The sequence below is a fragment of the Castor canadensis genome, chromosome 7, assembly GCF_047511655.1.
Source record: "Castor canadensis chromosome 7, mCasCan1.hap1v2, whole genome shotgun sequence".
NCBI classification, from domain to species: Eukaryota; Metazoa; Chordata; class Mammalia; order Rodentia; family Castoridae; genus Castor; species Castor canadensis.
This window is the reverse complement of record NC_133392.1, coordinates 122,907,632-122,922,778: the sequence shown is the minus strand read 5'-3', so window position 1 is coordinate 122,922,778 and position 15,147 is coordinate 122,907,632. Positions and strand designations below refer to the sequence as shown.

Genomic DNA, 15,147 nt, shown 5'->3' with positions numbered 1-15,147 from the left:
GATCCTTGTGCCTCAGCCTCCAAAGTAGCTAATACTATTGGTATGCACCACCACACCCAGTTTCTTCTGTATCTTTGAATGCTACCTAGCACACCCATTTGAGAAATGTGGGTATATAAGATCATACACTTTACTTTGTAAAGAAACACACCCGAGTTCTAAACCAAACTTGTTAATCACTACTTATCATTAGATAATTTCTTAACCTGTTTACCTCTACATTTTCTCATCTTTAAATAAAAAGAGTAACAATGGCTATCATACACTAGATAGGCTTTACCAATTATATAAAAGAATGCACATAAAACACACAGAGCCCAACAGAAAGAAATTATTCAATAAATGTTAGTAGTTATTATAATTACCGTCTCAGAAACCAATCTGTAAAATGAGGGTTTACCTACCTTGCAGGATGGTAAGAACAATAAAAGAGCTAAGAATCCACCCTACTTACTTGCAAGGTAATAATTTAGCCTGTTACAATTTCATGGAAGCTAGAGGAAGACAAGAGATTCCTGAGTCAAGGACAAAATATTTTATTACTCACGGCAACAACAGTAGCTACAATATCAGCATTTTTTACACTAATTCCTGAGCCCCATTTCCCACAGGTAAACACAAAATGAGCTGGACAATATCTTGACTTGAAGTAGACTACATTATATAAGAGGAACCCAGAGCTTATGGGATGTGAATCTATTATAGTGGACAATAAGCATGCCTGCATTTTGCTTTGGAGTGAAAAAGTATCTTTATCTTCCAAGCTATAAGCAATCTGCCCTTTGGTGCAAGACACTATCAAGACTGGTTGAAATATACTATGCACCAATAGTCTGGAATAGCCAGTGTCTTATCCAAAAGATGTACAGAAATGTAAGAAATATAAACAAAAGCTATTCCTCAGGCCCAGAATGATAATGCACACCTGTAATCCCAGAATTCGGGAGGCTAAGGCAAGAGGACCAGGAGTTTGAGGCCAGCATGGGTTATACTGGATGACCCCGTCTCAAAAATAATTATCCTCTCCCCATTTCTAACCTACTGGCTGCTGCTGAATATTTTTCATGAGTATGCCACTCTAGCAGCATGCTCATTAATCCATCTGACAGAGGCTTGGACTTTAAATCCATTCAATTTATCTCATATATCATTTAATTAAGACTACTACCAACAAGACTCCAAACAGCAGGATAAGATCACTCTTCAGAACTGATTTTAATCATGTTCCTCAGAGTCTCATATCAAATAAGATAAAGAAGCCTCACAGATCATCAAGGTTTACCTCAGAAAGTCAGGTGGCTTTCTCCTTAAATTTCTGTATTTACCTTTTCCATTTGTCCCTAAGCATTAATCCAAAAACAATACAATGGATTCAATGTTGGCTCATCAGAAAAAAAAAAGTGTAAAGCAATTTTATCATTCAAAACAACTTTGGAGCCAGGAATGGTAGCACTTCTGTAAGCCACTACTCAGGAGGCTGAGGCAGGAGGCCTGTTTGAGGCCAGCCCAGGCTACTTAGCAAGAGCCTGTCAAAAAAAAAAAAAGACAACGATGACGATGACGAAAGGAAGGAAGGGAGGAAGAGAGGGCGGGAGGGAGGGAAAGAAAACCTCTGTTCAATGAACTAAGATTGACCTTACTGCCTTTCAGGGCCAAGGTACTGCCATTGATTACTTCATCTAAAAAGTCAGAAAAAACTTTTGAACTGCCTAGTCTAATTGAGGTGAGTCTAATTAAATGACTTTGCTAATAGAGACAGATAACTGTGCAGAGGATGTGCATAAATAACAAGTCAGTTATCACTTCAGGAAGCTTACTCCCAGAAACCAAAAATAACCTCAATAGCCCTCTAAAGACTTCAAAATCTACTGTTGTTTCCCCATTCAAAGGTGCAAGAGTCCATGTTTTTAGAGGGAGGCAAGTCAATGCCTGTCTTACATGAAAGAAGTACAGTCCCCAAGAGCACAAACAGTGCACCTGGAAAGAAAGAGTTGCTTACAATTGTATCTTTCCAAGTGGGACCTACATCAGCCTAGGAGGTACTGTCAACCTATTTTAAGGATGGTTCTGAAAGAGCAAGAACATTAATGTCTTTCCTTCCCCTGAACCTTCAGGGGTCTAAATTAATCCCTCCCCAGATGTCAGAATTGTTGCTCTCTATTCCCTGCCACAAAAAAATCAATATATCCCATTCCAGTAGCCATAACTTCATGTTTTCTCTAATCATCTCCTACTCATACCCAGACCCATCATCCAGAAATGTCAAATACAAGAGGGTCAAAGGAATTTTTATGAAACCTACAGAAATCCATTATGGCTTTCATTGACCCATATGGCTTACCATAAGGGGACCCATTAACCAAATGATCATTATCCTGATGATCTAGAACCCTATCACTCCAACAAGAGAATCCACGTAACCAAACAAAATTAATTTTGAATTACCTAAGCCACCTTTTGGTCTGGCGACCACACAGTATGCTATACACCAACCAATTCAGCCTTGAATAACTGCTATGGGAAAAAACAAACATCATGCCCAGGGTAGAATACCAAATTTTCAAAATAGGACTACATAACTTCCCATTCCTACTCTTATTATTAGCCAATAAATGACCAAGATTGCTTTCTAGGGACAGCTGCATTTAGTGAACAAGCTAAATGTGTTAAGTCAGGCACCAGTGGCTCACACCCATAATCCCAACTACATGGGAGGCTGAGATCAGGAAGATCAAGGTTCAAGGCCGGTCTGGACAAATAGTTCATGAGACCCCATTTCAACCACCACCAAAGTAAAAGCTTAAAAAAAAAAACATAAAGCCTTTATTTTGTGTACAGTTTGTGATGGTTTATGAACCCAGGTATCAATAGTGGCTCTGGGCAGTGTAGGTTCAATCAGAGGCTTGATTCCAGTGGTTTCATCAGAAAATGGGCTCTTTGCATGGATTCTCTGCACAATGGTTACACAAAACATAGGCTCTCCAGTCATGTGGGGTCTCTGGTGGGCATAGCCCAGAAGGACAGCAGCGCCTACAACTTCCACTGAGTCTGAGAATTCAGCAGTCCTCCACGCCCTGCATGTCTGCTGCAGTTGGGAATGGGGGGATCCCAGGAAACCCTCTGAACAAGTAATACCCGGAGCAGGTTGCCTGAGGCAGGCAGAATGGCAAAGAAAAGGAGACCTCATGGGACACCTTACATAACCAAGGCTCCACCTTATGTGATCAACCTGACACAGCTGTTCATGAGGTTCCCTTTCCTGCCACTGTTGGAAAGCAAACTGCCCAGGACTTATGTGAAGTGCCTCACAGAGAAAGAAAGTCCTGAAACTAGCCAATTTTCAATTACTTGAGTTTTCATTCTTGCTAAACTATCTACTTTTATCTCACTTGGATTTGCTTGAGCTCCTGGATATGCTTGTTCCTTATTCCCATTTTATCTGATTTTGTTTTTTACTTTTTGTGGTTCTGGGGCTCAATCCCAGGGCCTTACACATGCTAGGCAAGTACTCTACCACTGAGCTACATCTTCAGCCCCTAATTTTCTCTACTACCTCTCCTTTCCTAAATTTTTTTGTGTCCTTCTTATTCACCTTTATCTCTCCCTCTTTTGACCCTAGTTGGTGAAGCTATTATAATTTAGGAAAGTGAAGGGACAGAAAGTCAGTCTATAACCATCGAGGCCATAAACCCTCCAGCTGACTCTGATACATAAACCTTTTACATTTAATTTCTTTTCTCAAAGGTTAGTCAGAATATAAAGGTTCTTCTGCTATCCTTCACTCACTGATTTGTAGAAAGCCTGCTTCTAGTCCCAAAGTTCCATGGGAATATATATATACATGCATCTTGCATTTCTATGAGAGGTTTCCAATTTTTCTCAGACTTTAAGAGGAGGCTGAGACTATGAAAAAGGTTAAGAATGGGTACAATCCAGTGTCAGGATTCCTGCTAGGCTCCAGGCTATCACTGAGTGCTATTCCTTTTCCTTCTCATCACTTGTGGATCCTACTGCACTTACTATACCCCAAACTAATAAAAAGAAGGTTTTGTATTAAAAAAGAAAGGGAAGAAGAAAATAGGCCCCATGTTGTAGCCAGGTATATGAATGATTTGGATGGTTTGATCAGCAACTATAACTTGTTTCTATAGTTCACAGGTTTAAAGCAAGCTGTCTTTAATCTAACAGTCCACAGTTTTTCAAGCAGCAGACCAACCAGCTAGGCCACTGACAACAGTCAGTAGAAATATAACATGTTTCATCAAGGAGAGTAATAGCCAGAGCTATAAGAATAGCTTTGAGTTTTGCCCAATGAACAAAGCAATCACATCCATTATCAGTCCACAGAGCTGGTGCAGAGGCTGAAATAGACCCAGAAGCTGAACAGACACAATCAGCTTTCAGCTTAGCTGAACACTCAGTGAACTAGACCCAGATTTAGAGTGAGACCTCTGTGAATTGAAGGCCCCATTGACCCAGTTGCTTTGCTTTAGACAGTGATCTGTGTAGTAAAGTTTCTTCCAGTGTAAGGGCTAAGTCATAAAAATTATGCACCCATCCCTGAGGCACACCAGAGTTCTAAAAAATTTTCTTTCTGCTCACAGAAGTTGCAAATTTGCCTCCTTTCATACTCAAGAACAAGAATACACACATCTATAACTCTTATGCAGAAAAAGGCAGAAACTTTTCCCTAGCCAGGTCACATCTTAGTAATACATTAGGAAGAGACTGCTTAACACAGAGAAACTAAAGCAGATACCTTAAAAGCAACTGAGGCCAATAGGAATAGGGGACCAGGAACTAGAGAAAAGGTGAGATCAAAAAGAATTAACCTAGAAGGTAACACACACGCACAGGAAATCAATGTGAGTCAATGCCCTGTATAGCTATCCTTACCTCAACCAGCAAAAACCCTTGTTCCTTCCTATTATTGCTTATACTCTCTCTTCAACAAAATTAGAGATAAGGGCAAAATAGTTTCTGCTGGGTATTGAGGGGGTGGAGGGGAGAGGAAGGGGGCGGAGTGGGTGGTTAGGGAGGGGGTAGGGGCAGGGGGGAGAAATGACCCAAGCCTTTTATGCACATATGAATAATAAAACAATAAAAAAAAATTAGGAAGAGGCTGACCTTCAGATTGGGGAAAAAAAGAAAGAAAAGAAAAAAATCTACCCACCCAATAGTTAGCAACAACCAGAGGAGCATTCAGGGAGCTAGTTATCTTTGAACCTACTTCGTGGAACTCAGTTTGCAGTCACCTCCCCAATTCCTCATTAATAGGCAACAGGCAATAAAGAACCACATATTAACTGGGTCATTATGTGTCTACCAATTTTCACAGTCTTTCCCTAATTCTGTGAACCAACATGAGGCCCTCATCTTTTTTCTTCCAGACTCATTTGCCTAACATTCATCCTTATTGTCAAAACTGCTAAGAACTGTGAGGGATCTGAGATTTACCCTACTTGCAAGGTAACTTCTTAGCCTGTCAGTCTCATGAGGCCTGGCAGAAGACATTGACTCCTAGGTCAAGAACAATGAACTTTATGACTTACAGCAATATCAGTAGTCAAAGTCAGCATTTAATTGATTCCCCAGTATAATTTCCCATAGGATCACACAAAACATATCAATGTAACACCTGAATGTGCAGTTGACTATATTACAGAAAAGGTCTCAGAGCCTAGAGGACTCAAGTCTTTTTGCTCCAGAAGAAGACATTGTCTCTATGTTCCAAAAGCTTTTCACAATGTGAACACCCTTGAAAAGACTGTCAGAAATAAAGACAATCAATGCCTCTGCTTACCTAAATACACAGAAATCAGAAAACTATATCACTATATCCCAATGAAAAGACAGTGTAAAGGTTATATTAAGAGTCTGGTATCTGACACACAAAAAGCAATCCAAAGCTTGAAATTGATGTTTTTATTCCTACCCTATTAAAATATGAATCCTCAGTTATAACATTATACGCGCTTACCAGTTAGGTCTAATAATTTCTTCTGTATCTTTTACATATTTCTCTTCTTTTGAATCATGTTAGATTGTCAATGAATAGTTTAAAAGTTTTTCCCTTACTTTCAGATCTTGGGGCAACAATTGTCTAGGTCTGAACTATCTGTTATTACAGAACCCAGTAAGAGGTACTCAATGAATGTTTATTGGTATAGGCTGTTTATGCGTCTACTATTTTGACTTGATTTTGAATAATAAAATCTGTCATGTCATGTCATGACAGAATAGCAATTTGACTATTTTATTAAATTAAGGGTTGTAGCTTCAAAATGACCTATATATGTAGAAGTGTAAAACACCTCACCTCTGGTTTAGCTTTTATGGAGGGGCTCAGTAAGATAATGTGACAAATTTGAACATTGTCACTGAACTGCTGCATCAGTCACTCTTCTTGATTATAGTTTCACTCTCTTTTTTTTTTAATCTACCTTGTACATGGTAGATAAATGCTCTACCACTGAGTAACATCCACAGCTCTCAAACTTTTTTAAGGCAGAAATTTTAATTTCAAACTGAGGTTGCTCACCATATTAATCACTGGTCATTGACTTTAAAGAAAGCTTGACAGATAATTTTAAAAAGCAGTCTGGTTAAATTAACAGAATAACTGCACTTGCCTTTATATTTATTTGTGGTTATAGAGGAATTATTGAGATAGGAAAGATGAGATATAAGTTGTGGCAAAGGAAGGAGTAAGAGTTTTCAGTTATGAGCACCTTAATGACTTTAGTTAGGTTTTAGTCAGCTTTTTTGTTGTTGGGTTTTTTGTTGTTGTTCTTTGCAATTCATCCTGGTTCCCAGAAATCTTTAATGTAAGAGCTACAGCTGAGAAGTGTTAGAGGAAAGCTTTTAATTTTGTGCTGTCCTGGCTCCTGACCCTCTTTTCCCCCTGGGAAAGTAGTGGTTGAACTTGTTTTTTAAAGTCAACTTTAGGTGTATCCTTTGACAGTTACTTAAAGTGAGGTGGAATATGGAAATTGAATAGCAATACAATAGCAAAAATAAAAAAATAAAGAAATGGATGGAATTTCAAGTCATCTTGAGGACTGGAGGTATGTGGCTCAAGAAGTAGATGCCTGCTTTAGAAGCATGAAGCCATGAGTTAAAACCCCAGTCTGATCAAAAAAAAAAATTTTATCTTGACATATCAGTGGTTCTCAAGTTCAATTCTTAGATCAGCAACATAAGCATAACCTGGCATCTGGTAAATATGAAAATTTCCAAATTCCACCCCAGATTCACTGAATCAGAAACATTGGGGTGAGGGTCCAGCAACCTGTTGTTTAACAAGCCCTCCAAGTTATTCCAATGCAAGCTAAAGTTTGAGAACAACTGACTTAGATCAAGATTTTTCAGCACTATCAGCATCTAGGACCGGTAATTCTTCACTGGGAGGGGAAGGTCATCCTGTCCATTATAGATCAGCAGCCTTTATACACTAAATGCCAGCAACACATCTCCAGATGTTGCCTAATGGTCCCTGAGGAACAGAAATCACCACTGATCTAGGTCAGCAAACTTTCCAGTAAGGGACACAGTAAATATTTTAGGCTTTGCAGGCCATACAGTCAACAACTGCTGAGAGCAAAAGTATCCCAGAGACAACATACAAACAAATATGAGTGACTATTTTCCAACAATTTTATTTACAAAACAGGTGGTAGTTACGCCCTTAGATTATAGTCTTCCGACCGCTAATCTAGATCAATTACCTGAGTTACAAATAAATGTCCTTCCTTCACCCCACTGCTCCGAAGTAATTGTCCAGACTTGATCTGGCCTGATCTAGTCTACTCTTCGTCTAGATAGGACTCTAGGCAGATCTCCATTCTATAAATTGAACAACTGATAGCCATAAAGGCTAAAAGTCTTGCTCAGAAAACCACAGCCAAAACAAAATACTACAGCTCCGACTAGTCTACCTAAGAGAAATGATCTAATAACTGCCCTTTGTGTCATATGTAACCATATATTGCTACCTGGGAAGCGTTAAAATATTTTAGCATTGTGAAGTTACTAAAACCTAGAAAGAAAAACATTGATTTTATTGAAGGGAGTAGGAACAACTTTTATCTTGAAGTCCCAGACACTAAGTATTTTAGGCCTATAGGCCATAAAGTCTCTGTCTTAACTACTCACCTCTGTTACTAGAACAAGAAAGCAAACTCAGGCAACAAATAAACAAATATGTATAACTATGTTCCGATAAATTTTTATTTACAAAAACCAAACAGCCAACCCACAAAATAGTTCACTAGCCCCTAATCTATAGGATCTATAAAAACCAATCAGACAAACTATAGGCATCAACTCATCCATGCTCAGCAAATATAGACTGTGTTCATTTCATGACTTTCAACCTCCACCTACATTGCTAGGCAATGTAGCAAAAAGGTAGACTAGGAATGACCAGACAAAACTAGCTTTCCTTCCCTTCCTCCCTCCCTACCTATATGTCTACTACAAGCCAGGCACCCTTTATTTTGAGATGGAGTCTCACTGTGTTGCCAGGATAATCTTGAACTCCTGGCTCAAGTGATTGACCTCCTGCCTCAGCCATCTGAGTAGCTAGGGTAAGCGTCACCACACCTGGCTTGCTAATTTATTTTATAAGTTAAGTTTCCTCATTTGGAGAAATTTCTGAATGACAGGTCTGTTTTCCTCAAGAACTGACAGATTAGTTAGAAAATGTACACGGATAAAATCTTTGTTCCAAATCAACCTATGACCTTGGACAAGTCACCTTTTTCTGGAGTCTCAATTTCCACAAAAGGAAAAATGACAGGCTTCAAATACATGATCACTGAAGTTCCCCTGAACAAGTACATACCTTAAAAATTGGCAAAAATAGCTAGAATTTATTGAATACTTCCTATGTCAGACACCTGATCTACCCACTTTACATGTTAACTCATTTTTCATGTAGGGAAACTTGAGGCACAGAGGTGTGGATTGGTCAAAGATCACAAGATAAGTGAGTTGCAGAACTGTGATTTAAATTCAAGTGGTCTAAACCCAAAGTTATATCCTTAACCACAAACTATTAAACTTTATTCTATATGCCAAAACCTTATCTTCCCAACAATCTACAATTCAAATACTAAAACAACATGATTTGTCCCTCAAACAAAGATAGAAGAGAATGAAAAGAAAGGACAGGTAACAAGACTCAAAACTACTTGTAGCCATAGTACTCAATCTCCTACCCAAGGTAACTTCTCAGCAATGAAATATGTTCCATAATTACTTGGTTCAATTCCTAATCCAGATCATCACAAAGAATATCTATCCACTTGGATTGACTGATATCATTTCTGCTCACACAGTGTAGCATCTCTTTTGTAGAAGATATCTCTTGGGTCAAACTAAAAAAGAAGGAAGGATTCAAAGTATTTGGAAAGTGAAAATGTTATAAAAGAGGAGAAATCATGTGCAAGTGACTTACCAGAATGCAACACTACTACCTATAGTGTTTCATAGAAGATTCTATGCTTCGAAAAGGAGCTCAGAAGCACATCAAACCATACAAGTATATGGTGCTAGTCCAATACTAGAATATTTATAAAGCAATACAGGCATAACTGAAAGTAACATCAAAATTGACGTGAAATTTGAGAAGAAATAAAGGGACTATGAATCTATGACCACTGGATCTAAATTCAGAAAGAATACTTTTTTAGCAAGGCAGATAATGTTTTGTTTCTGAGAAAATCTGAAACAAAGTATTACTGCTAGTGAGAGTTCTTTCTTTTTTTCTTCACTTGAGTAGAGCTATGATCGTGGTCTCTATTATCAGCAACAGAAAAATATGTAAGACTAACCTGCTAGACTATTCTAAACAATTACATCCCCTTTTTCTGCCAAAGAAAAAATATATGCTATAAAATTTTATCTTAGAGGAAAAACAAGCTAGTATGACATTAACCAAAAGGTTAAGGAAGGTGGAAGGAGACATTTTTGTTGTTATCCATCTAGAACCAAAGTAAGTGGTAACTAATATCACCAAAATTATTTGACAGTAATGGCAATTGTTTGTGTAACTACTTTCACATCTGTAAGCAAACCAAATAGGGTCTCAAAAGTTTGTTGATGAAGTGATTTTTGTAAAGAAAAAGGAAGAGGAAAAGAAGGGGATGGGAATGAGGAGAAGAGGAAGGAAAGGGTGGAGGAGAAAAGGCAGATAAGAAAATGAAAAAAGAAGAAAGAAGTAAAAATTTCTACAATTACTAAAAGAATAAGATTTGGAACTTTCACCTGACTGCATCTCTTTATTATAAAATCATTAAGGGGTGAGGGAGATCTCATGATCTATCAATGCCTTTTGTTAAAATACTCAAGAAATTCTTTTACACCACCCCCTGGTTCTAGCCAGCCAGAACCGTAAGTATACTACTCTATTTATTCCTTTACCAATAATATACTATGCTAACACCATGTACATCTACAGCTGATATTGGTAAAATATTTCAAATTTCTAAATTTACTTCCTCAGAGCCAAATTTAAAAATAATTAACTAAGCCAGGAATGGTGACATATGCCTATAATCTCATCACTTTGAAAGCTAAGACAGGAGAATAACAAGTTTGAGGCTGGCTTGCGCTATATGATGAGTTCCAAGACAGGCTGGGCTACACAGGAAGATCTTGTCTCAACAGGAAATAAATAAGCAAAATAATAATAATAATTGGTTAAACAAGATGCTGGCATTCTCTCCACTCAAAAGGTTGGTGGTATAGTCACTATGAAAAATAGTATGGCAGTTTCCCAAAAAAACTAAAAACAATCATATGATTCAGCAATTTACTTCTGGGTATACACCCAAATGAACTGAAATCAGGGCCAAGTATGGTGCTGCACAAATGTAATTACAGCACTCGAAGACTGAGACAGGAGGATCCAGAATTAGCAGCCAGGCTACATGGCAAGATCCAGAATTAGTGGCCAGGCTACATGGCAAGCTCCTGTCTCAAAAAGTAATAAAGTTAAGTACTGGGGTTACTGATGTACACCACCATGCTCAGCATCAAACAACATTCACAATAACCAAAAGGTATGAACAACCTAACAGAACACTGTTTAACTTCTGACATGCTGCAACATGGATGAATCTTGGGAACACCTACATTAAGTGAAATAAGCAATCACAAAAAGACAAATACTATCTGATTCCACTTGTATCAAGTACCTGTAACAGTCAAATTGATAGAGTCAGAAATGGAATGCTGGTTGCCCAGGGTTAGGAAAAGAGAATGGGGAGTTACTGTTTAATGCATACAGAGTTGCAGTTTTATAGGATAAAAGGAGTTCTGGAAATGAACAGGTATGATGGTGGCATAGCAATATAAATGTACTTAGTGTCAGTGAACTGTACACCTAAAAGTGTACGACAAATTTTAGGTTATATTTTACCATGATTATATTTCTGTAATTGAGAGGATGGGAGAAATACACTTGCTTTCTAATAATTTCACCCATCTACAATGTCCCAATCCTATTCCATTAAGTACAAGCTATACTAATCTATAATAATCTTCTACTCACTACTTATCACTACTTCATCACTAAGATCATCAGAAGTCTTTTTTTTTTTTTTTTGCAGTACTGAGTTTTGAACTCAGGCTCTCATGCTTTATTGAGTCAAAATAGCCAAAATATATATATAACGAGCTGGAGAAGTGGCACGTACCTAGCAGCTCAAAGCACTTTGTTCAAAACTCAGTACTACAAAAAAAAAATTCCTTCTCAAAAGCTGTCATATCTAGACATATTAGAACCTATTATCCAGCAATGATTGAAATCTGACTTATTTATTTTTAAATTTACTTTTAAAATCTAATCAAATTTAAAAATTATGTCCTTTCTACGAAGATACACTGAGCTCAAATACTATTATAGATAAACACAATATAATTTTACTATATTCAATTTTGTGTGGGGAAAATGATTTATTCAGTTATAGAATAAACCAGTGTCATCCAAGAATCTACATGCCAAGTCTTTTGAGGGGAGTGAGAGTGCTAAAGATTAAACCCAGGGCCTTGCACATGCCAGGCAAGCCCCTACGACTAAGCTAAATTCCCAATCCCCTACATGATAAGTCTTGAGGTACAGTCTTTAAAATAAATTATTTGGTTTTCTCATAACTGGATAAATGCTTATTTTTTAAAGTTAATCCTAAAAACACACAACATAAAAGACCGTAAGAATAATCAATTTTAAACTAAGATCACAAAAGCAAAGCAAACTGGTATCTTAGTTCTGTCCCCCAAGTAAAATTCAGCAATGTATGGAGACTTTTTTTATGTGTGTGGCAGTACTAGAATTTGAACTCCAGGTCTCAGGCATGCTAAGCGGAAGGAACTCTATTACTTGAGTAACACCTCCAGCTGGCATCATAATTTATAAGAGGATTACAGGTTCCTAAACACACAAAAAAGGTTAATATGCTTAAAGTGTATGGTTTTCAAAACAATTTTTATTCTATCAGTAATATTTTCTCACCTACTTGCAACTTAAAGCTAACTCACACCATTTGATATACAATTATTCAGATCAGGTTTTTTTCCTTTTATAAACAACTATGCACAGCATGTCACTGTTCTATAAGACCATTTCAATGCCATACTAACCAGAGAATATATTGGCTGGGGATGAAGCTCCATGGTAGAGTGCTTGCCTGGCACACACAAGACCCTAGGTTTAATCCCCAGCACCACAAAACAGAGAGAGGAGAAGAATGAAAAGAAACTTACTATAATTTATTGATGTGATCAAAATAATTATTTTGACTTCCAAGCCAAAACCCCTGATGCTTCTCAGGATATATTAGTTTTGCCCCTGAGAACAAGAGCCCTAAATATCTGGTCATTTAAACAATATAAGATTAATAGTGAGCTAGGAGTGGTGACACACCTCTAGAATCCCACCACTCAGTGGGGAAGAGGTAGGAGGATTACCAGTCAGTTGGAGGCCATCCTGGGCTACATAGCAAGATGCTGTCTCAAAGAACAAAATGAAAACAAAAAGATTAAACAACAGGAATAATAAATGTCATGAATAATAAGACATAAAACAGCTACATGCTATCAGAGGTAAAAAGTTTGTGAAATCAAAACAAAGTTTTTATTATACTAGGGCTTTTAAAAGGATAAACAACACTGTTGCTATCCAAAACCAGAACACAATTTCATAACAGGATAAAACTACACCTAGAAACATAGAGTTCTTTTTTACACAATACATTCCATAATAGATAAAAGAGTAGAGAGTTAAAAAAAAAAAAAAGAGCAAAAACAAAAAGATAAAAGAAACACTTACGCAAAAGACTTCAGGCCATTCCTAAACCTACACCACCAAACTGTTGTGGTCAACTTTTAAGAACTCTCCTTAGTTTGAAGGCTACAGTACAATCAAAATGTAGATATATGCACATTCCTAGTGTATCAGATACCACAGACTAGCCTGAAAGAGCAAACTCTTGTCTTGAAAATGTTCAAGAATATCATGTAAAAATAAGGAACTAAAGAGAACAGAAAGAGTAGAAAAGCCCAACAAAATGTCCGTAAGGAAAATACCTACAATGTGTTAGACTTTGTGTAATAATGAGTGTTACAGAAAGAGGAGGAAATATGTCTGTACTTGACAGTAGCTTGTAAGTACATACCAAAATAGTTAAAAATAAATATATCTCACTAAAGCATTTTCTTCATCAAACACCAAAAGGAGACGGGCGTAGGTGGCTCACGCCTATAATCCTAGCTACTCAGGAGGCAGAGATCAGGAAGACTGAGGTTCAAAGCCAGCCCAGGCAAATACTTCTCGAGACCCTATCTTGGGAAAAAAAACAAAAACAAAAACATCGTAAAAGGATTGGTGGAGTGGCTCAAGGTGTAGGCCCTGAGTTCAAACCCTAGCACCACAAAAAAAAAAAATCGAAAGGCAAAAATAACATTCAAAGTATAACTTCTAACACCATGTCTTTTCTGATACACACAACTCTACTTTCAAGGGCCTCCCTAAGATACTTACTTACATGCCAGTGTCTCTATATTTGGGTTCAGTGAGGGAATAACCTTTATTTATCTTTTAAATTACTCCTGGAGAAAGGACACCAACCAAGCAATTCAAGTCTGTAAGGGAGGGGATTCTGCAAATAGGAACTGCTTATTAAGCTTGTGAATTCACTGCAGACATAAATTGGAATATGCAGTCCCTCTGCCTCATCTTCTTCCCCTCCAAAGACTGCACGAAGGCATTCAAATTCTCAAACGTTTATTCCTCTTTGAAAAGGATCACCACCTCCTCTTCATTCTGCTTTTTTACTCTCCATACAATACACCACACCCATTACACACGCTCCACACCCACACCCCATACATCAGTCTCCCCATGGAACCAAAAATACCCCATTCTAAATGGCCCCACACTTAACACCCCCAGATTCTACACATCCCCATATAATTGAGAAACAGTCCACACACATACTAACCCAAAATTCAAACGCCCCTCAACCTAAAATCTCATTCAACCCGTACTTGGACATTCTACCCACCCAATACAGCTTATGAATTACATGCTCTCCCACGCCCCGGCTCACAACACCACACACACGCGCGCGCGCGCGCCCCGTACAATAGAAAAGCCTAAGCTACACTCCACTGGCACCCGGGAGGTTGAGGTGGGAAGGAAACAAGGCCAGTTAATTCACCTGAAAATCCGCCAGGATCATCTCCCGGTCCATGTTGGACGCCATGACGGCCGCCGAGTTCCGCGGCTCTAGGAGCGAAGCGCGCACCTGGGAGGGGGACGGCGCCTCCTGCGGCGGCCGTCGCCACCGCCGCCGCCACCGGGCGCCGAGGGGCTGGCGGGCGAGCCCGCGGGCGGGCCGGCGGGGCGGAGGGCAGGGCAGCGCGGGAGGCACTAAGTGCTCATGCACTTGGTAACCTTCAGGCGCCCGGGCCGCCCGCCTGCGTCCTGCGGACTCCGCGCCGCAGCAGCCCCGACGAGGAGGTTGGTCTGCTTGTCCGTCCGGTCTTCCTATCGCGGGCCAGGATGACAGCAGGTTGCTACAGCACGCACCCGGCTCCCTTCAGCGACAGCGAAACGGGCGGGGGCGGGGAAACCGAGCGAAC

At 38.9% G+C, this 15,147-nt stretch overlaps 1 protein-coding gene across 3 annotated transcripts in view; it reads right to left on the bottom strand.

Annotated features, from left to right (window-relative positions):
* Nucleotides 1-14,909, bottom strand: part of Faf1 (Fas associated factor 1) — a 410,583-nt gene extending 395,674 nt beyond the window's left edge. For 2 of the 3 annotated variants that reach the window (XM_074080173.1, XM_074080176.1), the window contains exon 1: nt 14,724-14,909. In XM_074080173.1, the coding sequence (XP_073936274.1) occupies nt 14,724-14,768 (45 nt within the window). In that variant the 5' untranslated portion in view covers nt 14,769-14,909. The remainder of the gene's footprint in view (nt 1-14,723) is intronic. The other variant, XM_074080174.1, reaches the window with a different exon arrangement.
* Nucleotides 14,910-15,147: the final 238 nt, after the last annotated feature.